Source organism: Labeo rohita, chromosome 13 (genome assembly GCF_022985175.1).
Source record: "Labeo rohita strain BAU-BD-2019 chromosome 13, IGBB_LRoh.1.0, whole genome shotgun sequence".
Taxonomy (NCBI): Eukaryota; Metazoa; Chordata; class Actinopteri; order Cypriniformes; family Cyprinidae; genus Labeo; species Labeo rohita.
Window position 1 is genome coordinate 22,354,209 of NC_066881.1, and position 26,938 is coordinate 22,381,146.

The 26,938-nt window shown below is 34.3% G+C and overlaps 1 protein-coding gene across 6 annotated transcripts in view; it reads right to left on the bottom strand.

The window, feature by feature from the left end:
* Positions 1-26,938, bottom strand: part of syt14a (synaptotagmin XIVa) — a 50,499-nt gene that overhangs the window by 9,609 nt on the left and 13,952 nt on the right. The window contains exons 1-9 of one of the 6 annotated variants that reach the window (XM_051126059.1): positions 22,595-23,350; positions 18,052-18,204; positions 16,361-16,483; positions 13,014-13,738; positions 11,336-11,560; positions 5,169-5,350; positions 3,316-3,765; positions 1,510-1,699; positions 986-1,042 (exon numbers count right to left, since the gene is read on the bottom strand). In XM_051126059.1, coding sequence (XP_050982016.1) covers positions 986-1,042; positions 1,510-1,699; positions 3,316-3,765; positions 5,169-5,350; positions 11,336-11,560; positions 13,014-13,575 — 1,666 coding nt within the window. In that variant the 5' untranslated portion in view covers positions 13,576-13,738; positions 16,361-16,483; positions 18,052-18,204; positions 22,595-23,350. Of the gene's footprint in view, positions 1-985; positions 1,043-1,509; positions 1,700-3,315; positions 3,766-5,078; positions 5,351-11,335; positions 11,561-13,013; positions 13,739-16,360; positions 16,484-18,051; positions 18,205-22,594; positions 23,351-25,470; positions 25,519-26,938 lie in introns of those variants that run through there. The other 5 variants (XM_051126055.1, XM_051126058.1, XM_051126061.1 and 2 more) reach the window with 5 other exon arrangements.

The window sequence follows — 26,938 nt, forward strand, 5'->3', positions numbered from 1 at the left end:
TATACCATGTTAAGAACTCATTTTTATTTTATGAACAAAAAAAGTCATATTAATGACAAATGATGTTTTCAAAATTGTTGTCACTAAAATAGTGGAAGCTTTAATATGATCAAATTATTATTATTAATAAAACAATATGTATATATGTGTGTGTGTGTTCCATGTTAAAGACTAATTTATATATATTTTGGAACAATTCATATTAATATAAACATCACAAAATATTAAATTAATAATGGCAAATTATGTTATTATTATTATTATTATTATTAAAAAAAATATATAAAGATTTATTACATTAATAATATTTAGAAAAAAGAAAAAATGAAAATCAAATAAAAAGTGTTATATTTAATAAGTTAATGGCGAGAGAACCAATGCATATATATATATATATATATTTTTTTTTTACATAATAATAATAATAATAATAATAATAATAATAATAATAATAATAATAACAACAATAACAATAAATTTATAAAAATTCCCAGTCAAATTTTCCAGTCTGCAAACAAAGAAAAACCACAACAAATCTACAAAGATTTCTACATCTTTCTACCTACTACCAGTCACATAACAGGAACGATTCGAATGATCCAAGCAAATGATCTAGTAAATGTATTTAAAAAAATCCAAACATTAAATAAAAAGACACATGGCTAGGGGACGCATGCAAACATCACTACAGAGGACAAAAAATAACAGCATACCATCCAACATAATGTCAAAAATAACAGCATTTTTAAACCTTCTCCATGGATGAAGACAGAAATGTATAACATGCTTCACTTGTTGTCTAAAATGTCCTCCTGTATTGAGTTTTACACTAATTTCCACTCAAATTTTCCACAGATCAAACCATCAGCATCCATGCAGAAGTGTTTGCCAGTCTAACACCAAGGATCGATGATGAGGAAGCGTGAAAACAAAAAGATGGATGAACAGCGTCCGATGCTGATAAATTCAACCACAGAAAACTCACCTCGGATTATGTACACCTGCCCACCTATCAAGTGCTTTAGACAACAGAACAAACCGTCTGACAACAGGAGAGGAGTGACATTAGGGAGAAAGAGAGAGAATATCAACAACAGCAGGAGAAAAAGAGCAGGTCTGAAGGTTCAATCACATTAGGTCAGATGTAACGTGTAAAGCACACTGCACCACTTCAGGTTAAGGGCCAATGCATAAGAGAAACATGCAGCCTTCACCATTTCATAACGCTATCTGAAACTATAGGGTGACATTTATGAGCAGTTATGAGTGCTTTCTGAAGGCTCTTATATTGTGCTCTTTGACTGAAGTGTGACGGAAGCTTTGGGAAGGTTAGGAGATCATTTAACAGCGTTTATCAGAAGGGTGACTGAAATTATGGAGAGAGAGTGAAAGAGGGAACACCTTTGGGTCAAAGGTGAGAGGTGACACTATATTTGGTCCTTCTATAAGATGATACAGGAAATGCAAGACTGATCTGATGGTAAAGAAAGAAGAACTCTCTGGACTCACTGGGAGGTTTATTTGCTGCCAGGTTTTTAAAGTGGCTTCCTTTGATGACCTCCACAGAGAGACGTCCCGTTGTGGCGTTGTACACAAGCCCCAGCAGGATCTCCGGAGCCGACCCCTGACCAGCAGACGGGAACGACGAGGCCGTCTCGCTGCACGACACATCTGACACGCTTGCCTGAGAGTCACTGCCCTGGGACACACACACAGTCTTTGGTTAACATTTTATTTATATAATTTAAATAACATTTATATCAGGGGTGCCTCCTCAAAATATCATGCCAATATTACAAAATATAGCATTAAAAAATTACAGCGGGAGTTTCTCGCCTCTCGAGCCCATTGAGTTTTAACAGACCCCGTAAAGCGTACAGTGAGTTTGGTGGGGGGTAACTGAGAATAAATGGAGGAAAGTCAAGTGAGAGGAGGCAATGCCTCCATCGCGATATGATTGGATATGACTGGTTATGATCGGCTGTGATTGGTTCATGCAATAAATCCCGCCTCTTGTGTTTGTGCATGTTCCGCGTTTGCAAATTGGTCTGAATGAACAATAAAATGCTGTTAAGGGGAAGACTTAAAAAAAGGAAGCAAACAATTCAAACACTTAGATATAACCACTTTCTAATATTAAAATAAGACTCAAAATGGCATGAAAACAATCTGTGGGAGTTTTTAGTAAGTAATCAGCTTAGTGAAATTTAAAGTAAATCTCTGTGTCTGATGAATATTTATGATCTTTGATGACTGATGATACGAAACATTCAATAATAGCTAAAAGTTAACTATTAAAAAGAATAGCTGAACATACACAACCAGTCAAAAGTTTTTGAACAGTAAGATTTTTAATTTTTTTGTCTCTGCATTTATTTGATCCAAAATACAGCAAAAGCAGTAATATTGTGAAATATTTTGACCATTTAAAATTACTGTTTTCTATTTGAATATATTTTAAAATGTAATTTATTCCTGTGATCAAAGCTACATTTTTCAGCGTCATTACTCCAGTCACATGATCCTTCAGAAATCATTCTAATATGCTGATTTGCTGTTCAAGAAACATTTTTATTATTATTATTATTAGCAATATTTAAAACAGTTGAGTACATTTTTTAGGATTCTTTGATGAATAGAAAGATCCAAAGATGAGCATTTATCTGAAATGAAAAGCTTTTGTAACATTTTACACTGTGTCTGTGTCATTTTTATTTATTTTTTTGGTAAAGAAATGATAGAAATTAATACTGTTATTTAGTAAGGATGTTTTAAATTGATTAAAAGTGATGATAAAACATGTATACATATATAACACTTATACATATTTACAAAAGATTTTTATTTTAGATAAATGCTGTTCTTCTGAACTTCCTATTCATCAAAGAAACCTGAAAAAAATTCTACCTAGCTGTTTTCAACATAATAAAAAAAAAATTTGAGCAGCAAATAGAATTTTATAATGATTTCTGAAGGATCATGTAATGATGCTAAAAAAAATTCAGGTTTGAAATCACAGGAATAAATTGCATTTTAAATATATTCAAATAGAACACACAATTTAAATAGTAAAAATATTTTGCTGTATTTTGGATCAAATAAATGCAGGCTTGCTGAGCAGATGAGACTTCTTTAAAAAACATTACAAATCATACTGTTCAAAAACTTTTGACTGGTAGTGTAAGTTCACAAATACAATATATTGTTTAAATTGTCACTGCTTTGAGTTATTATTTTGGAATAACTGTAAAATGCTTAAAAACTCTTAACTTGATGAGATTCAGCAACTTTGAGATAACATTTTATCAGACTCACGGGTATGTTACAGCAGGGGTCCAGTATGATGGGGGCCGACATCTTGCCCTGCAGGTTGAGTTTGGTGAGGTAGAACACCTTCTCTCCGAGAGCCTTCTCCTTCTTCATCCTGCGGATGCTGTACAAGCGGAACCGGACGGCGTAGTTCCCGATCATTTCCGACTCGATATGGCTGAAGTGAAATGTCTCTGTGAAGACGGGGCAAGGGCCACGCTGGATGATAGTCTTCGCCCTCTGTTTTTTGGTGGGCAGCAGCACCAGATGCACCTGCCAGGAGATGTTACCCGTGCGTTTGAGAGAAGGGATGTCTGTCAGCGCTGTTATTGTGACGGACAGACGCTGGTCAGACGAATCGTAGTCGAAGATGACGTCGAGAGTTCCGTATTGAGCGAGAGGCTCAGGGTCGTAACCTTTGGGCAGCTGAGCCGCCGATCCACGTGCAGACAGATCCTACAGAGATGATTGATGGAGAGGAACACATTCAGAGGGAGTAACAGTGACCATCTGAGGCTTGAGATAAGTAGATTACTATGGTGCAGGTGTTTACATTTATATACGCTCTTATATGACCACTTTAATTACTTACAACTATGAAAAAATATGATTGATAGCTAGGTTTTTTATTGCTATCATTCATATAACAAAGTTAGAGAGAGGATGTGGCTCAGATCGTTCACTGCTGCATCACACTGCTGTAAACATATCAATTATTACAGAGGTGTCTACAGTGAATGCATATTAAATTATGAAGCTGTTGGTGCATGTATCCGTGTTTGTTTGTATGCATATAATGTTAAGGTAATAAAACCATTAAAGTGCTTCAGCTAATTACACATGACAGCAATGCCCAATTAAACTAAACTAATTTAGACCAATCTTCTAACTATAAAAGCTTTAATAACATTTTAGTTAATTTTAAATAACTGTACAATTTTTAAAATTTTATTTTATATTTTTTATGATTTATAATAATTTATATTATTTTAATATTTTGAAATATTTTTCTAAAATTACTATTTTATATATATATATATAATATATAAATTATTATTAAATTATATTTGGTCTTTGTTTTTAATATTTTCATAAAATTACATGATTAATTACTATTTTATATGACCCTGGACCACAAAACCAGGCACAAGGGGCAATTTTATGACACAACAATATTTGACCGAGATGCAACTATTTGAAAATCTGGAACCTGAGGGTGCAAAAAAATAAAAATATTGAGAAAATCACCTTTAAAGTTGTCCAAATGAACTTCTTACCAATGCAAATTACTAATCAAAAATTAAGTTCTGATATATTTACGGTAGGAAATGTACAAAATATCTTAATGGAACAAGATCTTTACTTAATATCCTAATGATTTTTGCCATAAAAGAACAATTGATAATTTTGACCCATCCTATGTACCGGTTGGCTACTTACAACTGGTTTTGTGGCCCAGAATCACATATATGTATTTTCTTTTTACAATAATTACAATAAAATTAGACAATTAATTACTATATATATATATATATATATATATATATATATATATATTTTAAGAATAAAATGTGCATAAAGAACTAATAGGATATTCTTTTGGTCTAATCTGATCTCACCTAGGGACACCAAGTGAGTTGAACTCACAACAAACAAACTAGAAGATAGGACAAACTACCAAAACAAAATAGGTCCCCTGGTAACGAGGAACTTTCATCTTTGAAGTAAGTGATTTTTGCATATACTGATTTCTTTGCTGAAACACACACCTCTGGGCTGAGTACAGCAGTGCTGTCACTGGGCACATCTTCTTCATAGCCCTTGTTAAGGAAACTCTCGGTTTCCTGTGCTCCGCTGACCTCACTTGGACATTTGCCATAGCTGTGCCTGGGGCTCTCGCTCCCATGGGAAAGGTCACATTTGGCATCGCCCAGGTCAGAGGGTGTGCACGACATACGTGGTGACCCATCCTCATCCTGATAGGGCGGAGGCTGCAGCTCATCCAATGGTGGAGTCCGTCTCATTCGCTGGATACAGTTTACTGATGTGGAGGAAAGTCACATTTAATGCCATTTAGACCAGTGTTCTTAAGCAATATGAAAAAGCAAAAATGTGGGAAATGAAATAGAGGTATCATCTTTAATTGCTTAGAAAGTTGTTAATTGGAGGAAAAGTTTCCTGGAAGTAACACTGAGTTTAGTTTTATGCACAAGGGCAAACTGAAGCAGGACTGTGATCTCAGTAACTCAGTGTAATTCAGTCTTGCATGCGACTGAACCTGCAACCTTTGTGTTTTTAGGAGACCAGAACACTCTTTAGAACAGGAATAGCTCTTTGAAACCCTCAGCTCAATTCAATAAAAGGTCAAAACCTGTTTTTACACACAGTGTAGTAAGTAAGTATCCCTTACAACTGCATCTTCATAAATCATTCAGTTGTCCTCCAAGAGATACAAATCGCTGTGTGTGTGTGTGTGTGTTGTGATTAAATTAAAAGAAATCAGTATGTTTCATCATTTCAAATGCAGAAAATGAATAAAATTAGAGGATATGCTGATGCTGCTTGTGGCTCTGTGAGACCCTGAAATTGAGATGAATGGCAAAACGTGGCCTGATTTACCTGCATTCACCCTACAAGTTAAACTGCTCTGTAAAGAGAATGAACCAAGTGGCTGTTGCCATAGTAACATGCTGCTGGTCAGGACAGGAAGATTTAGCGATCTCATAAATACAGCGCATTCTCTCTCTTACACACACACACTCACACGTTTCTGTTGGAGTGTGGCTGGGATAACTGGTTCTGACTATCGGGATGAGACATTGCTGATGCTGTGAATTTTCAAGTGGGGGATTAGTTATCCACTTTCTCTAGACTCTCTTACTTTCTAGATGTCAATTCCCAGTAATAATATTTTCCATTATTTCTCATAATAATTTTAAACACAACTTTTGTTACAAACTGCATTATTAGCATAATAATTGAAAACTGTAATAATAATAATAATAATAATAATCATCATCATCATCATCATCATCACCGTTACTAGATTAGTACTTAATAAATAAGGCATTATTATTATTATTATTATTATTATTATTATTATTATTATTATTATTATTATTATTATTATTATTATTATTATTATTATTATTATTACTATTATTATTATTATTATTAAGGATCTCTTTCCCACTTTCAAATTATGGTGCCTATAATACAATTTGTAAATAGCAACTATTATTATTATTATTATTATTATTATTAACAACAACAACAGCTAAATTATGCTGATAATACAATATGTAATAAATGATTATATTAAATTATTATTGTTGTCATTATTAATCTATTTCCCAGGTTCAAATTATGCTGATAATTATATATGATAAAATATGCTGATAACAATTTGTAACAAAAATCTAATTATTGTTATTATTTGTAAACAACAACAACAAGTATTACCAGAATTAATTATAATAATAAAAACAATAATATAATAATAAGTATTATTATTAACAAAAATAAACCGTTCTTGCAGTTTAACTTTTCAAATTACTATAATTAATAATCTATTTTCCATTTTCACATTTTTATGCTGATAACACAATTTGTAGTCAAAACGATGAATTATTATTATTATTATTATTATTATTATTATTAATGTATTATAATAATAATTAAATTATTTATTAACTTATAATTATTAACAGGAAAAATAAAACTATTTGCAGTGCAACTTTTCAAATTATTATGCTAATAATACAATATGTAATGGAAATGATGACGACGATGATGATGATGATGATTATCTATAATCAACAACAATTATGAATTATATAATAATAATAATAATATTATATTATTATTATTAACAACATTTTTTGCAGTTTACCTTTTTAAATTATTATGCTGATAAAACAATATGTAATGAAAATTATTGTCTTAAATTATTATTATTATTATTAATCTATTTCCTAGTTTTAAATTATGCTGATAATTATATATGATAAAATATGCTGATAACAATTTGCTATACAAAATTAAAATAGTTGTTACTGATAAACAATAAGCATTATCATGAATAATAATAATAATAATAATAATAATAATGATAATAATAACTATATTACTACAGTTTAACTTATACAATTATTATGATGACAATAATACAATATGTAATGGAAATTATTATTTAGTTTCAAATTTTAATGCTGATAATAAAATTTGTAGTCAAAATTACAAATTATTATTAGCATCATCATCATCATCATTATCTGTAAACATTAATTATATAATAATAATAATAATAATAATAATAATAATAATAATAATAATAATAATAATACTTTTAACAATTATCATTTAAGTTTTCAAATTATGATGATGATGATGATTATTGCTTTAATGACACATGTTCTCCAGCATAATTCGTGAATAATCGAAAGAGCATCTTGTGCTTCAGTGGAAGTGAGAACATCTGCCGTTCACATGATCGATGTCACAAATATACTTATGACCCAGAAACAAAGCAGAATCAGAAATATTACTTCTTTATCTCTACATCACAACATTTCTTTCTTTTAAACATTTCATAATCCTAAAACGGAGAAGCATCGAGATATGACAGCACAAAAGATGGAAGCTCAGAATGTAAATTCACTTTTAATGAGGATGGAGAAAAGAAACAATCACTATGATTAAGATGACGGAGGAGCACGTCCGCTTGCCTTCTGTGTCTCCGTGCTGAATGACGTCTTTGATCATAAACACTGCAGCATTTTCAACCTCAGGCTAAAAACAAGAGCAAGAGAAATGTCTGTCTGTGTGTATGAGAGAGTGCCCTATATCTCAATGATGTTTTGATCAACTCTCATGTCAGACATCTCTCATGTTTCAATCTCATCTGAATGCCAGAATAGATGTCATAACTATAAAATTCAATATTCACTGAGTGATTAGTAACATGACACTTACGGCTCAGTTAACTTGATTTTCAGGTTAACAAACACTCAGCTCATTTGTCATGTACTGTATGATCGCAAGAACGTTGGTACGTGTGCACGGTAGGAGTTTGTCTATGTTTTTTTTATGCGTTTGTGAGCATTCAAGCAATATGAGTGTGTAAGTGTATATGTAAATGTGTGTGTGTTAGCTCCTCATGTATTATACAGATGGCCTGAGGCTACAGCCTCTCCTGCCTCCAGGAAAACAGCTCACGAGAAAAGCATGCGGCTCTATCTGTCTCTCTGTGCAGTAGTTCACAGAAACAGAGGGGGAAATCAGAGAGACATATCCACCAGCTTCCTGCTTTTTTCTTTTTGACAGCGCTTCCCTTTGACACATTTTTAGTCTCTCTCTTCATAGCCCTCTGTAATCTCTCTACTCTGTTTACTGGAGTATCTGCAGTGATTCCAGCAGAAACTTCCAGCAGACAACTAAAATAGGCAAGTACAAAAAATAACCGTAAACCATTATTGATGATCATCTTACATCCATGTAAAAGCAGAGACCATCATCTTCCTCCAAAACACAGAACAACATGATAATCTCGCTTCCCTTGAGGAGCAGAACCGAGCCAAGAACTCTCTTACTGTGTTTTCTCATCTTTCTTTATACTGTAGCTGTGTGAGTTAAACTAGTGTGTGGTGGAAGAGAGTGTGTTTGTGTATAAGAAAGGAGAAAAAAAAAAAAAGTATGTTCTGGCCTCTTACACAAAAACGTGTTCTTCTAGAACTGTCCTCATTTGATATCTCATGATCTAAACTCTTTGCTCTCTGTAAGAATCACTCCTGCCAGAGAAAGAGCAACCCACAGTTATTTTTATTGAAAACAGGTTTCATTCAGATTTCTTTTTTTCTACAGAGCCTGTTACTGGCTGTTCTTAAAGAGAGAGAAAAAGAAAAAAACTGACTGATGCCAAAATTCCAGTGAAAAACAAACATCCCTAAGCAGAGGATTAGCAGTTGTGCAGCGCCATCTAGTGTAATAGAACACAGTTTTATTTGGGTTCCATTCTACTTGTTTACTTGTTTACTTATTGGGGCCAATAAGTTTTTTAAATGGAATACATTTTTTAATGGAAACAATACTTTTATTCAACAAGGGCACATTACACTGATCAAAAGTGATATTAAAAATGAAAATTGTCTAATTACTCACCCTCATGTCGTCAGACCTTTATTTATCTTCAGAACACAAATTATGATATTTTTGACAAATTCTCGCAAACATGCAGTAGCGACTGACTCGGAAGAGAGAAATTGTTGCATAAAGTTGTTATTTTTGTTTTCTTCATGCACAAAAACTAGCTTCACAACATTACAATTGAACCACTGATGTCACATGGACTGTTTTATCAATGTCCTTACTACCTTTCTGGGCCTAGAATGTGTTAGTTGCATTGCTGTCTATGCTGGGTCAGAAAGCTCTCGGAATTCTTTAAAAACATCTTAATTTGTGTTCCGAAGATGAACTAGGGGTTACAGGTTTGGAACGACATGAGGGTGAGTAATTGATGACAGAATTTTCATTTTTGGGTGAACTATCCCTTTAAAGACATAATACCAAAAAAAAAAAAAGTTACCTTCCAAAGACTGTTTTTAACATTGATAATAATCATGAAAAGTAAAGAACTGAAATCAAGAAATGTTTCTTGAGTATCAAATCAGCATATTAGAATGATTTCTGAAGGATCAGGTGACACTGAATGACTGGAGTAATGATGCTGAAAATTCAGCTTTGCCAACACAATTTAAAATATTTTAAAACAGAAAACAGATATTTTGAAACTTGATTTCATACATCAGTTCAATAAACAATAAGTTAATATTAAGAGGCTTTTGTTTTAGACACCATATTGCCTGTTTTGCTCTATTTCGCCAACAAAAATAATTCCGAACACAGCCATAACACTGTTTTTGCATATGAGGGTGTTTCCTTCCTAAATGAATCAATTGTTTAAATGATTTGTTTTTGAATTGCAAAGACTCAATTATTAACAGTGACTTGCTGCCACCTACTGGCAGTTTTAATTTCACATTTAAAGTACCTTTTTGTTTTTAAAATAATTTCTGTCAGCATTCAACATTTTTTGTTTGAAATACCAAAACAGTACTAATGCATTTGTAACTGTAGGTTAAAGCCGTTAAAGGTTATAGGGATATAACCTTACCCTTACTTACCCCTCATGTCGCTACAAATTCCTTCGTTCATTTAACACAAATTAAGATGTTTTTGCTGAAATCTGAGAGCTTTCTGACCCTTCATAGCTTTATAAAATTACAGTTGAACCACTGCTGTATGAGTATTTAAACGATGTCCTTACTACCTTTCCGGGCCTGGGCAATGTTTCAGTTGCAAAATAAACAAAGGTCTTACAGGTTTGGATCGACATGAGGGTGAGTAATTAATGACAGAAATTTTTGGGGTAAACTATCCCTTCAATTCCATGTCCCTCTGAGCTGCGTTAAACAGCGTGTAAATACATTTAAATGCCACTTCAGATGCAACTTCTGTGTTTCCTCTGCATTCCAAAGATGAATTTTATTTATAGTGATTTTATTTGCTTGGTAACAGCCCAAATGTCTTTGTAATTGTAACTGACTGATTAAATTTAAGAATTTGATTCAAAAAGGTAAAAATGCCCATAAAAGGTAAAAATCAATTTAAACTTATTGGAAAAGATTCATTTCTACCACTGCTGTGAACTGACCACACAGAATATGAAGAATATCAACAACTTTAGGAGTCAGATGTCCACAGTAGTTCTTAAGATATCAGCACAATAACACACTTGGCAACATATCATTAATTATTGTTATCAATAAAATCACAGAAAATATATATATTTTTTTTTTTGGCAATAGCACACACTCCTACTAAACTAATTTAAATCACACCAGTGAAAAATAACTCCCACCAAAACAATTACACTCCCTTTTCAGAATGCGCATAAACCTCTACTCTACATGAATGTCACATGAGCTGTGAGAAAGCGCTTTTTGTGCGAGTTGTACAGTACATTTACCGTCATCTGCTGAGGCCTCGCTGCTGTAGCCATCGTATTCAGCTGCTAGGGGGCAGTATTTCTGCCGTGTGTCCCAGCCATAGCCCTTCTGGTGGCGTGGGTTAGTCACCGCTGATCCACCCCGGAGACCCTGTGATCGAGTCACGGCCTCCTGGTACTGACCAATCACCTCATCATCACTGTCCGACGATGAGCAGTGATAGTCTGCATTCACGTAACTCTTATCTGAGACAAAGAAAACGAGGAGAAGAACAAAATGAACATGCATTTATATTTTGAGCACAAAAAAGGGGGGACCCATACGCAACAAAGCTAGGGAGTGAAAACTTTTGAACAGAATGTAGATGTTTAAATTTTTTGCCTAAATATCATTTTTTTTTTCCCATTTAGTACTACCCTTCAGAGGCTACAGAAGATAGTTACATGTTTCCCAGAAGACTAAAGGTAAATTTACCCTGATCTTCAAATTCAAACCGTTTTCAACCCCCAGCTCTTAATGCATTGTTTTCCTTCTGAAGCATCAGTGAGTGTTTAAACCTTCTGTAATAGTTGCATATGAGTCACTCAGCTGACCTCAGTGTGAAAATATGGATCTTAAAATCATACACCATTTGTTGGAAAGGGTTCATAAAAATGCTGAAAAACCAAAGAATTTGTGGGACCTTTAGGATTTTTCTGAAGAACAGCAGGCATTTTAACTGATCAGGACAAACAAGGGACTCATGAACAACTATCACTAAACAAAAAAACACAGCTGTGGATCATTCAGATAACAACACATTATTAAGAATCAACCGTATGTAAACTTTTGAACGGGGTCATTATTATAAATTCAACTATTGTTTTCTTTTGTGGACTATATGTAAACATATTTAATGTGAAATACCTTATTCAGGTCAGTACTAAATAAACAATAACATGCATTTTGTTTGATCCTTCTTATTTTGGTAAAATTAACATTTTGCAGATTCTAATAGGGGGATGTAAACTTTTGACCTCAACTGTACTTTTCTAATAAAGATAACAGAAAATAATTGTATAAAGATCTACATATAATGGGATAACTTAAACTCCTAAATAAAAAGGAGGAAATCAACAAATCTCTTCATGTAGATTATGTTAAAGATAATGCATATCATGCCTGTTTAGGATTTCAATAACATTGCCAATACTGCAAACACCACAAAACTGTTCTTTAACATCTTGTTGTTCTTCAGTACAAACACTAGAGGGCGATATAGTTTGACAATTAAAACATTCTCATGTTAAAGGGAAGGTAGCGTGCAGGTTATAATGAATCAACATCTGGGAAAATTCAGTTTGAAAGGCCAAGAACGGCAGTGACATGCATTAATAATTTGTTGAAGAAGGAAAACCAAACGCTGTGTATTTCTTTTTTACACAGAAAGAGAAATAAAAAAGACACAGGAAGAAGCATAGAGAGACTTATTAAGTGTGAGCAACCACAGAGAGTTCAAGTCTTCCCATAGAGATAAAAAGGAGGGAAAGCGAAGCAGCTGCGAAGCAGCAGAGATCATTTCCACTGGATGAAGAGATCGGTTTGAAAGAGTCAAGGTGGATTTTAAAGAAAGAAAAGATAGTGGCTTCTTTTTTGCACACAGTCATCCAATTAGGGTTCAGATAATTGAGGGAAAGATCAGCAGCCTCGTCCTCTCACCTTCAGCAGGTCTCTCACTATTACTAGAGTTTTTCTCCTCACAGCCATCTGCTGGGCTTCTTGATGTTTTGAGTTTAATGGACCCAGTTCTTTCTTTAACACAGGATCCATTTTGCTGTAGCACAGAAGGTGAATCAGCACCATTTTGCGCTTTGAACTTTTCTTTCAGAGTGTCAGGAGCCTGTGAAAGGTCATTTTCTGCAGAGAATGTCTCAGTGGACAACACTGAACCTGTTTCGTTGCTTGTAGTCTGAGGCTCAGGGTCCTTCACTAGGCCAGATGCAGCCTGGGTCTGGATTTCAGTCCTACCCAGAAAAGGATCTCTTTCCTGGGCTTGCCGTGCCACAGCCTCTTTCTCTTCCGCCTCTTTCCTACGCATCCTCTTCAGCTCCTCGGCCTGGACTTTGTGGATGATGGTGTTAACATGTTCAGCAAGTTCTCCGCTCACAGTGAATGTGACATCACTCAGTGCATAAGCCAGGTCATCAACCTTTTCTGACACCGATTCCAACATGGTGGACATAGAGGGGAGATGTTGCTGGAAGCTCTTAAAAAATGCCATGGTGCCATGGATGGCTGGTTCAATTTATGATTTCTCTAAAATGTCCAACTTCCCAGGCCTTCAATCCTTAATAAACAAGCTTTAGGGAATGTCTGGACATGCTCAAAATCTACAGATAAAAACTACTTTAAATGGCAGTAACAAATAAAAATGATCTGAGCACCTAAAAGAAAAAAAGAAGGAGACAAATCATCTCTAAATAACACTTTAAATAACTCATGATTCATAAAGCAACTAAATTACAGTACACAAAGTCTCCTGGGAGGTGGGATATCACAGCATGCTCTGACTCAAACAACTGCTACACAGGTGAGGCAAGTCAGAGAGGTCAAATCTCACATCATCATGACAGTAATTCATGCTTTTCCAAAATCAGCCACAAACCACACACAGACTAAACCGGGAAAAAAGGCAAATTGCCGTTGAGCGCAATCAGATGTGCGTATGTTGCGACGTATAATTGTAATTATGTATAATGACTGTAGTTTATGCAGCTGTAATGTATGCAGCAGATGGTTCAGGGAACCACGGACACCAGGTTCAGAGATTTCATCCAGCAAATTTACTCTACTAGAGTCTGATATATTTGGCAGCAAACATAAGTAGATGTTCCCCTGAGACAGAGGGCAAAGGAGTTCTGTTCATATTTTTTAGACAGCGAACACCACGAGGGAGATCCTTTCTGGCAGGGTGTAGGATTGAATACCCTCTGTGGTAATAGTGCTGAAGAGGGTGTCCTGCTTTTTGGCATAATTTGTAAATGACCTCACATCCACTTTGACTGTGACAGAGGAATCATGGCCAGCTCCCCTACAGGACCTCAAAGCAGAGACATGAAAAACTGCCAGTCTGACATTATCCTCGACTGGCCATAGACACACAGCACAGCAAGACACTAAATGACTACAGATGACATTACAAACCGTCACAGTCAGTGAACATTTACGCTATTTACTAGTATGTTTATCACTGTACCAAAGTTGGGGATACGAGTTATGTAGTTAGTTGGAATAGTTCACCCAAAAATAAAAATTCTGTCATTAATTATTCACCCTCATGTCTTTTCAAACCTGTCGGACCTTCGTTCATCTTCGGAACACAAAATGAGACATTTTTGATTAAATCCAAAAGCTTTCTGACCCTGCATAGAGAGCAACGCAACTGAAATGTTCAAGGCCCAGAAAGGTAGTAAGGACATCATTAAAATAGTCCATGTGACATCAAAGCAAGTAAAAAGTACTTGCTTTTAATTAAATCATCATTCATATGGGTGGTTAATAACATTTTTCGGTGGTGTGACAAACTCAGAACACATTTAATACTGCTTTACATGGACTTCTTGGATTTTATAAAGCTACCAGAATACTTTTTGTGCACAAAGAAAACAAAAATAATTCTTAATTAAAAACTTAATTCAACAATTTCTTCTCTTCCGTGTCAGTCTTGAAGGTCAGAAAGCTGTCGGATTTCATCTAAAATATCTTTTGCATTACAAAGATGACTAATTAATGATAGAATATATTTTTTTGGTTGAACTATCCCTTTAAATGACAGAAAAGCTATTCTGAAAATGAAATGTAAAATAAATATTAAAAAAGCGACAGTAATAACTTTCTCAAATAAATTCTGTTCTGTTGAATTTTGTATTCATGAAAGAATGCTAATCATAGTTTCGACATGAATCTGTAGTACGTAGTGTCATGGACACGGATCCCTGAGATAGTGCTACATGAGCTTTTGTCCTTAAAAAGTATACAAATTTTCATTTTTTGAAAAAATGGCCGATCGTTTCACTAGATAAGACCCTTTCTTTCTCAGCTGGGATCGTTTAGAGCCCTTTGAAGCTGCATTTAAACAGCATTTTGGAAGTTCAAAATCGGGGTCACCACTGAAGTCCATTACATGGAGAAAAAATCCTAAAATGCTTTCCTCAAAAACCATCATTTCTTCACGACTGAAGATAGAAAGACATGAACATCTTGGATGACAAGGGGATGAGTAAATTATTTCTAAATTGTTGTCTGGAAGTGGACTTCTCCTTTAATGAAGAAACACTGCAATTTCATGTTTAGTTCATAGCTATGTTTATTGTGCTTTGTCATAGACTCACCGGGTCACATAAGTGCAAACATACTTATCCAGTAAATGTCATTCTGATTATGCCACTGATTCTGATGCTGGGCAGAGTTATGTAAAGCGCTGTGTGTGGGCAGCTCAGTGATGCCTGAATCCAGAACCTATCTGTAGGATGTGTGTGTGTGTGTGTGTGTGGGCATCAAGTGCCCCTGTCAAAAGTGTGTAGGTGTGATTGAGTGCTTCGTGGTTTAAACAAAAGGTAGTTGTGTGTACAAATGTGCATGGTTTATTAAGTTTATTCAAGCTGGTTTTATTGTGTGAGCATGTGTGTGTGCATATATACTGATAATATAGACATTTGATCCTGAGTGTAAGTGAGTTTGGATTTCTGCCCAGATTTCTCTCAGGGATGTTACATGATCCCTACATTCAATTTCAGACACACACATTTGTCACATGTACTATTGATCTAATAATTGGCCGGTGGCATCTGTCCTCTCCGATCAACGTCCGGCACTAAAGACCAAAAGCCGATCAGCTCAGCACGTCACCGTGCCTGACAGACAAACAGGAAGGAGTTTGTGGAATATCCCGGAATGCCACACCACCAAAATCATCTCCAACAAACCTCTCCATCGCCTAAGTGGTGCTAATTAAGCTCTGTTAGTAGTTCTCACAGACTCTGATCTGGAGCTTAGCAGATAATTACCTCTCTGGAGATTGTCACGCAGTGTTTGGGAATTTGGACCTTGGTGTTATCCTGGACCTCTTAGCTTCAAAAACAGCATGATTTGGTCTCAGTCATCGCAGAATGTTATGAAATTATTTTAATCTAAATGAAAGAAATAAATCAGGTTGGCTTTTTATGAATGGCCACTACTGTGCTAAAAATACCAGTGTGAAGAGTTCAAAACATTGTTGCTCAATCCAGCTCAATGAAACATTTACAGATGGGGTGGAAATCCATACTGTACATCCGGAATCTCTATTTCTCTTCAACATTGATAATAAACCTCAACCGATTCACCAGGGGGGAAAAAAATTCAGATATCCCTTTAGATAATATCCGCAGTTACATAACAAAAGCTTCCTGAACCTTCTTTTACAGTGACCATCAAAAGTATTTCGTACACTTCTAGATACTTACACTGCCTTTCACAAGTTTGAGATCAGTAAGATTTTTAATGTTTTTTAAAGAAGTTTTTTATGCTCATCAAAGCTGCGTTTATTTGATCAAAAATACAGAACAAAATTTAAAATTGTGAAATATTATTACAACGTTTTTCTTTTTTAATTTTCATTAGAATCTAATTTATCCCTGTGATCAAAGCTGAATTTTATCATTTAATCATTACTCCAGTATTCAGTGTCACCTGATCCTACATTGATATTATACTGATATTATCAATATCGAAAACAGCTGTTGTTTAAAATTTATTTGGAACCTGTTTTCCATTTTTTTTCCTTCGAAGAATAAAGAGCTAAAAATAACAGCATTTATTTGAAACCGAAATCTTTTCTAACAATACACACTACTGTTCAAAAGTTTGGGGTCAGTAAATTTGTATTCTTTCTTTTTTTGAAATTAATATATTTATTCAGCCTGGATGTGTTAAATTGATAAAAAGTGATAGCAAAGACTTCCAATGTTAGAAAACGTTTATATTTTAAATAAATGCTGTTCCTTTTATCTTTTCATTCCTCAAAGAATCCTGAAAAAGTATCACAGGTTCCAAAAAAATATTTGGCATCACAACTGTTGCCAGCACAGATCATTCTAATAATAAATCAGCATATTAGAATGACTTCTGAAGGACCATGTGACACTTAAGACTGGGGTAATGGCTGATGAAAATTCAGCTTTGCATCACAGGAATAAATTACACAGAAACCATTATTTTATATTGTAATAACATTTTGCAATATAACAGTTTTTTTCTGTTTTTTGATCAAATAAATGCAGTCTTGATGCGCAAACTTTTGAACAGCAGTGTAAGTCACATTAAAAATGTCTACAAAACAGTGAAACCAGATGAAAACAATTTTTCACTTCCCGTCAAAATTACACAGGTGTCGTAGCAGGTGAAGGTCAATATATACTACAGTTCAAATGTTTGGGTTTCGGTTTTTGAAATAAGTCTCTTATGTTCAAACATTTAACATTATAACTAACATTAAAAATGTCTTTCCCGTCACTTTTGATCACATTAAATGGGTCCTTGTTAAATAAAAAGATTTAATTTTTTAAAACACCTTACTGTCCCCAAATATTTAAACACTAGTGTATATAATTCAGTATCTATTACAAGTTATAAATGTGACTTAAGTGTCCAAATACATGGGTCCACGTATATTACACACACACACACACACACATTTGCAAGAAAAACAGCCACAAACCTGCTGGCTCTGTGCTTTTCCTGTACTGGTCAAGGCTGGACAGTTGGTTGGCACTCTCAAGGGATAGTTTGTTATTGAGGTAAAGAAAGAGTACAATCACAAGAAAGATGAACACACCAATGCCAGACAGGAACCCCAGAGCCTCAGGAGACACTGTAGAGAGAAAGAAAGAGAGATTTTTTTTTATTACTTTAATAAGGTGCCTTGAAAAATAGACGGAATGAGAAAGACAAAAAGTATTTCCATGACTTTTTCGTGACCTTTCCAGTCAGTTGTGATTACTGGTTGAGGATCAGCATTCAAATTTGCATTTGAAATTAAAGGGATAGTTCATCCAAAAATGAAAATTCTGTCATTAATTACTCACCCTCATGTCGTTCCAAACCCGTAAGACCTTCGTTCATCTTCTGAACACAAATTAAGATATTTTTGATGAAATCCAAGAGCTTTCTGACTGCATAAAAGCCAAATACAACTGATATGTTCAAGGCCCAGAAAGGTAGTAAGGACATTGATTAAATAAGCCATGTGACATCAGTGGTGTTATGAAACTATGAGAATACAAAAATAATGACTTTATTCAACAATTTCTTCTTTGCGTGTTCACGAGAGTTGCTGTCTATGGACGATCAGAAAGCTCTCAGATTTCATCAAAAATATCTTAATTTGTGTTACAAAGACATACGACGGTCTTACGGGTTTGGAATGACATGAGAGAAGGTAATTAATGACAGAATTTTCATTTTTGGTTGAACTATCCCTTTAATATCTGATTCAAACCAAATTTGGTTTCCATTACTAACTTTTTCTTGAATTTTCCAGATCTGGACATTCAAATTTGAAATCCAGGTTTTCTGTGACAATGACAACATTCACATTATTCAGTAGGATCCAGGATCAGTGAATCAATCACAGATCAAGACATTAGTCTAGACATTACTGAGAGAAAGAGACCAGCCATGCAGAAACAGAGCAAGATGAAATGTTCACAGCGGGTGCAAAAGGTTTGACCTGACCACCTTCCTGTATTCATCAAAAAAAAAAAACCACAGAGATGATATAATGTAGCTGCAAGACTATCTGCTGGTTCGGCTCTGTGGCCACATATTTCAGGATGACAGAGGGAAATGACCCAGTTCCAGACGGTTGGTTTCCCACTTAGAGAAGAAATAAACTTACCAAAGATGATTTTGCACTGAACTGAATCACAGCTTTCTGTAAGTGTGAATTTGACTCTAAAGCTCCACACACCCATTCTGCAAGAGTAAGTGTGAATTATTCACACAAATTATGCAATGTGATTCTGTCCCATCAGCCTCTCTGTCCCACAGGGTCTGACAGGAACAGAGTTAAATATTAAAAGAGAAATCCTTCCATTTTAAACCACGTTACTACAGCTATCTAAAATATGATATCACTCTGTGCTCTTTTTAGCTTGGAATTCAAACTAAAATCTATTTTTTTGGTATAAAATAAAAGTTAACATGATCTACAAATGGGTCACTGGTAGAATCCATACAAAATTTTATTATGGCTGTGAGGTCTTGGGTAACTACAATAGTTAAAAAAAAAATAATAATAATACAACAACAATAAACTACATTACAGATTTATTGATGGTATAAGGTTTAAATTTGTATGGTTTCCAAAGGCCAATCAGGGTAAGATGAGGTCAGAAGTCATTATGCCAGTGTCACTATTATGCCAGACTGGACAGAATCCATAATGTTCCATTCCAAAGTGTGAAAAAAAAAAAGAATGTTCCATGGAATGATCTTTGTTACATAACAGCAGCTTTTAACCATGGCAACAGAGTCCCTGCTGTCACTGATCCCGTTTAGCCAGTTAACTGCGTAATCTAGCTAGCTGCTGCTGTTTTTAGCACGCAAGAGGACGTCACAACACAGGACAAACAGTGGCTAAATGCAAATGATGACACGCTTTTGTCATGGCGGACACTGTGAAGAAATAGATATTACTGAAGTACCACAGTTAGCCAAATTCTTGAGAAGAGTACCTGTTAGGTATAGTGAATCTGGTCTGTGTTGTTTGTTTAGCCTAGTCATGCACACAACACATTTGTGTGCATGCGACGGTAATGTAATGGCCAGATGGATTTTTGAAATCTAATTTTCCTCTATGTTTGCCACAGTACTTCCTGACAACAAAGACACTAACATCCCTACTGCTTCTAAACAATTACAAACTGCGGTAAGACATTAATAGCATAAGGGAGCAACAACAAGATAAATATTACATACTGTAGTACTGGTGTATGACTTTCAGATTTGCAACAGTTAAACAACCACAAGGTTGATAAACATCCTAAAATATACAGTAAGCGCTACTCAAAAAGTTTAAGACACTTCATTAATGTCTATGCTTGTTTCTGAATGCAGGCAATTAGAGAGGTAATAAATATAGTTTCTCAGTGTTTGAGGTGATTCTGGTTAAACAAACACTTATAAAACAGCTCTCCCTCCGTCTGCTATTTTTAGTAATGCTAATCGATTTACAGCCTGTCTGTTTCCTGATCAATGCAATGAAAACATTTCCCTGATAACCCACTTGCCTCCTCTTCCCCCTCATGTTTCCTCTCTCTGTTCTGTCATTTATAATTATTTCTGGTTTCTTGTTATATACTTAAATCACAGTAAGGCGCTTTTAACTATCTTGCTGAAGGAAAAAAAAATCCATTAGTCACAAGTCCTTCTGAAAGTCTTGCAGTCAGATGCCAATTTAGTCAAAGAGGCCTGAGTCACCCACATCAATAACAGGACAAAATAATCCACTGTACTGAGAGTTCTTACTGTCAGTCTTCACACATTATAGAGAGGAAGTGACAGGAAAAACCGACAGCGTTCGGTACGGCTCAGTGCTCAGAGAGGGAACATTTACAATAGGCTTTTCAAACCTGCACAGTTTTAAAGGAACAGTTCACCCCAACAATAAAATGTTTTTTTCAAAACTGAATGACTTATTTTCCCATTTCAGCCAATAAGGTAATGCGACTTAGTATCTCACAATTCTGACTTTTTTCCTCCAAATTGAGAGATTAGCAATTATGAGTTACAGAGTCAGAATTGTAAGATACAAACTTACAATTCTGAGAAATTAAATCAAAATTGTGAGATATAAACTCACAATTATGACTTTTTTTCTCCTCAGAATTACATGGCAAACTCGCAAATTTAAGAAAACTCTGAATTACGAGACTTAAACTTGCAATTCTGAGGAAGAAAGACAGAATTGCAAGTTTATATCTCACAATTCTGACTTTAACTCGCAATTGTGAGTTTATATCTTGCAATTCTGACTTTTTTCCTTTTGGGATACAAACGCACTTATGTCCAATTCTGAAAAAAAAGGCAAAACAGACAGATTTTCTCACAATTCTTGCAATCGAGGAAAAATATCTCACAATTCTGACTTTAACTCACAATTGTGAGTTTATATCTTGCAATTCTGACTTTCTTCTCAGAATTGTGAGATACAAATGCAATTGTAATGTCCAATTGTTAGTTTGTATCACACAATTCTGAGGAAAAAAAAAAGAGGAAAAAAATGATTTTCTCGCAATTAGAGAAAAACAACTGTGAGTTTATATCTTGAAATGCTGACTTTTTTCTCAGAATTGTGAGATACAAATGCAATTAAAAGTTATAATGTCCAATTCCGAAAAAAGAATAAAAAGATTTTCTCGCAATTTTCACAACCTGAGAAAAATATAAGAATTGAAAGTTTTCAAAATTCTGAGAAAAGTCAAAATTGCTACTTTGTATCATGCAATTCTGAGAAAAAAAAAATCAGATTTGTAAGTTTATATCTCACAGTGCTGACTTTTTAACACACAATTGTGAGTTTATATCACAATTCTGAAAAAAAAAAAGTCAGAATTGCCAGTTTATATCTCAAAATTCTGAGAGAAAAAGTCTGAATTGCTAGTTTGTATCACACAAAAAAGGTAGAATGTAAGTTTATATCTCAGAATTCAGACTTTAACTCGCAATTGTGAGTTTATTTCTTGCAATTCTAACTTTTTTTTTTTTTTCGCAGAATTGTGATATATTAACACAATTACGAGTTATAATGCCCAATTCTGAGGAATAGCCTGATTTTCTTGCAGTTCTCATAATCGTAGGGAAAAAGTCTGATTTGCGAGTTTGTATCACACAACTGTGAAAAAAAAGCCAGAGTTGAGAGATAAAAAGTCGCAATTACCTTTATTTTTTATTCAGTGACTGAAATGGGCTTTTGTAAAATCATACTGTTCATAACAGTGACAATATGACTTAATGCTGTTTTACTAGACCAACAAATTATTTTGACTACATACATTCAGCTACAATATCATGCAGTATGCTTATAAGTCAAAGGAACTGCAAAGTAATGGGGTGAAAAAAAATTGGGCAAAAGAGAGAAAGAAAGAAAGAAAGAAGGAAAGAAGGAAGAAAGAAAGAAAGAAAGAAAGAAAGAAAGAAAGAAAGAAAGAAAGAAAAAGATGCATTGAGAGATGAATAAACACAAATACAATGGTTCTTACAGCCTCTGATGTGTGTGAAACAGAGAAAACCCCTCGGGTCCATGTTGAGAGTCTGCACACCTGTTGCACAATGCAGAACTGTATTTCTGAAGTAAATCCAGGTCATCAGACGGAAAAATCACCTGAGCCAGGACAGAATCTGGGCCAAAGAAAAGTACAGCTGGACAGAGCAGGTGCATCTGGAGAAAAGACACTGCTGAGCCATTCAAACTGAAGAAAGCGGGCCAAGGAGGAGTGAAACTCAAACTACACTACATTTAACTCTTAAAATATCCTAAATAAAAATCCAGTGACCACATAAATCCACCTCAAATAAACCTGTTCTAAATAATGCACACTTACACTAATTACTTCTTTAATGCAACATATCAGAGATAGTTTTGCGTGTAGCACTGACTCAAATAACCATCTATGTGCATCTTTTTATGGTAAATTATTATCACACTATTATAGCTAGAAATTGCCTCTGCTTCTTGGATACTGACGTCTGGTCCTGTTGTCATAGAAACAGGTAAAAGCATGTCAGGATACTTAGCCAACTCTGAATTACAAAATACTACAGACACAAAAACACAAAAAACACTGCACAACGTTGTGAACTCCCACATAACAACAGACCACAAGTGCTCTCGGAGGCCCACGCACACGCCCTCAGTCATAACACCCTCACACGCACAAACACACAGACAAGAATGCCCTGTACACTCATAGAGATATATACTGTGATTTAGTCTGCAACACAACCATATATGCCTGCTAAATGACGCTGCAAACACACACATAATGTTTAGTCATACTTGAATAGAGAGGGAGCAGGCACCTCCATTACCAGATTTTATAGGCCTCATAAACGTCTCCGCTTTTGAAGGACATTAAAATATAATCAAGTGATGGGCCACCAGGATTTAACATTAGCCTGTTCAATCTTAAAGTGTTTTCATTATAAAACAGCACCAGTGTGTAGTTTAAAAAGAGCTGTTCCTCTTTTTCTTCTCTCATGATGCTTTCTGTCATTATCATTATGCCAAACTGTCATATTTTCATATTTATGTCTCTCTCTTTCTTTTCCATGTATGGTTTAAGTTAAGCTACTAAAGAAACTACCTACTACTAATAAAAAAGCCAAGGGTGTAAACTTTTGAACAGAATGAAGATGTGCACATTTTTCTTATTTTGACTAAACATAATATTTTTCATTTAGTACTGCCCTTCAGAAGCTACAGAAGATACTTACATGTTTTCCAGAAGACAAAATAAGTTACATTTACCCTGATCTACAAATTCAAAAAGTTTTCACCCCCCTTAATGCATTATGTTTCCTTCTGAAGCATCAGTCAGTGCTTGAACCTTCTATAATAGCTGCATACGAGTACGAGTGAAAAGATGGATCTCAAAATCATACAGTCATCACTGGAAATGGTTTAAATACACAAAAAAAGCTGAAAAACCAAAGAATTTGTGGGACCTGAAGGATTTTTCTGAAAAACAGAGGCCAGTTTAACTGTTCAGGACAAACAAGGGACTCGTGAACAACTATTACTAAACAAAAAAAAACAGCTGTGGATCATTCAGGTAACAACACAGTATTAAGAATCAAGTGTATGTAAACTTTTGAACTGGGTCATTTTTATTATTTTCTTTTGTGGACTATACAGTATGTAAATGTTATGTGAAGTATCTTATTCAGGTCAGTACTAAATAAAAAAATAATACGCATTTTGTATGATCCCTCTTATTTTGGTAAAATAATTAACAATTTGCAGATTCTGCAAGGTGTATGTAAACTTTTGACTTCAACTGTATGTACAATACTTAAGCTTGTAGCATATCAACTTCAGTGAGTCATTTTGCAACACTCATCGTAGCCATAACCTGTCAGGAATCTAGCTTTAGCCACAGTAGGAACATCCTGTCAACAAACACCTATGACTTTGACTGACAGTGGGCAGATGTTGCCTGAGGTGTGCACAAACTAACACAAACACACTATACACACACAGGTGGTGAATAACTCGTCTTCTGAAAGTGTTCATGAGAAAAGCATAATAGAATCTCCATTTATGTATCTGAACATTCACAGACAACACAAATCTGACCTTGTGTGTCATTTATAGGCTTGGACAGAAAAATCTTCCCTTTTAAAACTTAAAAACTAAATCGCTGGACACTGATGTGAAGAGTCATGTCTAAACAGGGTTGTAAGTACTGATGGGTTCAGCCTCAGAAACACTCTGCAGAGACCCAGTGCTCATCCGGTCCACCTGGACCATGAGACTTTATTACACTGGGACCACTGCAGATCCTCACTAATGATGTTAAATCTGCCGAGACTGCGCTCTCACTAAACAAGCCAGTCAGACGATAACAAACAAGACAGCTGGACAAACCCCTGAGGAACTCAGGAACAGCAGCAAAATCCAACACAATGTTTAATGTCTCATCCTCTGAAAGCCTTCAGTAAATCTAGTTTCTCTATTGTGCACAATAAAAATATTTCTCATACATATTGTCTTTATTGTTTGACACACTTTGAACACATTATTTCACTCCATTTTAAACCTTCCTTCCTTTTCACAAGGATAATTAAAGAATCAATCAAAGGTTTGACAACATACACACTTAGACAACAAAAAATGAAAGACCTTGCGCACAAAGGCTGATGGTAAACACTTAAGTATGAAAGCTCAAAACAACAGAAACAAAAGGAACAAGGACTGAAGATCAAATAATGACACATCAACATAGTTACGAGACAGACATGGACAGGCATGAACGGTGATCAAAACTCTCTTTCAGTACAGAAAGAAGAAAAACAGTGTTCAAAGCAACAGTACAGGACTGGTGGCAGCCATTTTATGTTTAAACTGGCCGCTTACCTTTTCTGATGCAGATAAGCTCATGTACTCCACAATTCCGCTCTCCACCTGTAGAAACAAAGCAACATTTAATGACAAACAATAGACACATGCAACAACACATTAAATGGAGACGCACACAAAGAAACAGACAGACACTTATAAGTGATGCACATGGGACTTCAAGACTTTCTCACAATGACAGAACACTAGACGCAATGAATCCATGAAATGGTTTTCAAAGAAAAAGCGTAAGATTTGATATAAGGGGACAATTTTTGTGTTGATATCTGACAGTGAATCAGTGCTGTTATTTTTAATTAACACTAAATTCAAGCTACTAAGCAATTTAAAATGAAAACTGAAAATACAGAATTCAAGATATTAATAAACACTTTAATTGCACATAAATAGTAATGACACTATCAAAAAAAAAAAAAAAAGACAAAAGTGTAAAGTGACAAACAGGTGTTAAGGAAAATGCTGTGTTTTTTTGTTATTTGTTGTGGGTAATAAAGATTTTAAAGGTCCTTTCACAGAGCCCTATGAAACCTATTTTATTTCCATTTTTATTTTCATTTTTTTCCCTCAAATTCTACTTTTTCCATTTTAATTTTTCTAAAATTCTGTTTATTTCGAGTTTAATTTTCAAGATTGTTTTAATGTTTAAATTGAAAAATATTAATCAAAATTTAAGTGTATTAAAATCAAAACTTAAAATTTATTAAAAGTTTAACGAAAATTATATTTTTAAGATCCCATGAAATTTTTTATTTTTACCAAATTCTGTTTTCCATTTATTTCCTAGAATCCATTTTAATGGTTTTTATTAAATTGTAATAATCTAAGGCATGTCTAATTAATTGATTTTATAAATAATTAAATAATATATATATATATATATATATATATATATATATATATATATAATAAATTAATTATTTGCAAAACCAGCTAAAAGCCATTTTAGTCAAAAATGAGATAATGATAGTGAGTGAATGCTCTCGACACATATTATACGTCCATCAAATATTTTTTCTTTAAACTCGCTAAATACCAGTCTCAGCCCAATCAGAAGTACCAGTATTTACATAGAAACCTATACGTCTGAGCTGGATAAAAATGCATTTTTTAAAGAAAGAAGATGGATTTAGCTGGTTTTGCATCTGAACTCTTCATATATATATATATATATATATATATATATATATATACACATATATATATATATATGTATTTTTTTTTCCATAAATTCTGTGCTGTGCATTTAATTTTGGTAAATAAATTCTGGTAAATATAAAAAAATATAACGTTTTAATAATAATTTTATTAGTAATAGTAGTACTATCATCACACGTGTTTCAGTATGTGTGTAGTAAACGTAATTGTGCGTCTGGCCATTCATTCAAATGTGCGGGATTCATATTTAAATAGTATTTTTGCAGCTTAATATTTACAGACAGTAGTCTATACTACATTTTGATTTAAG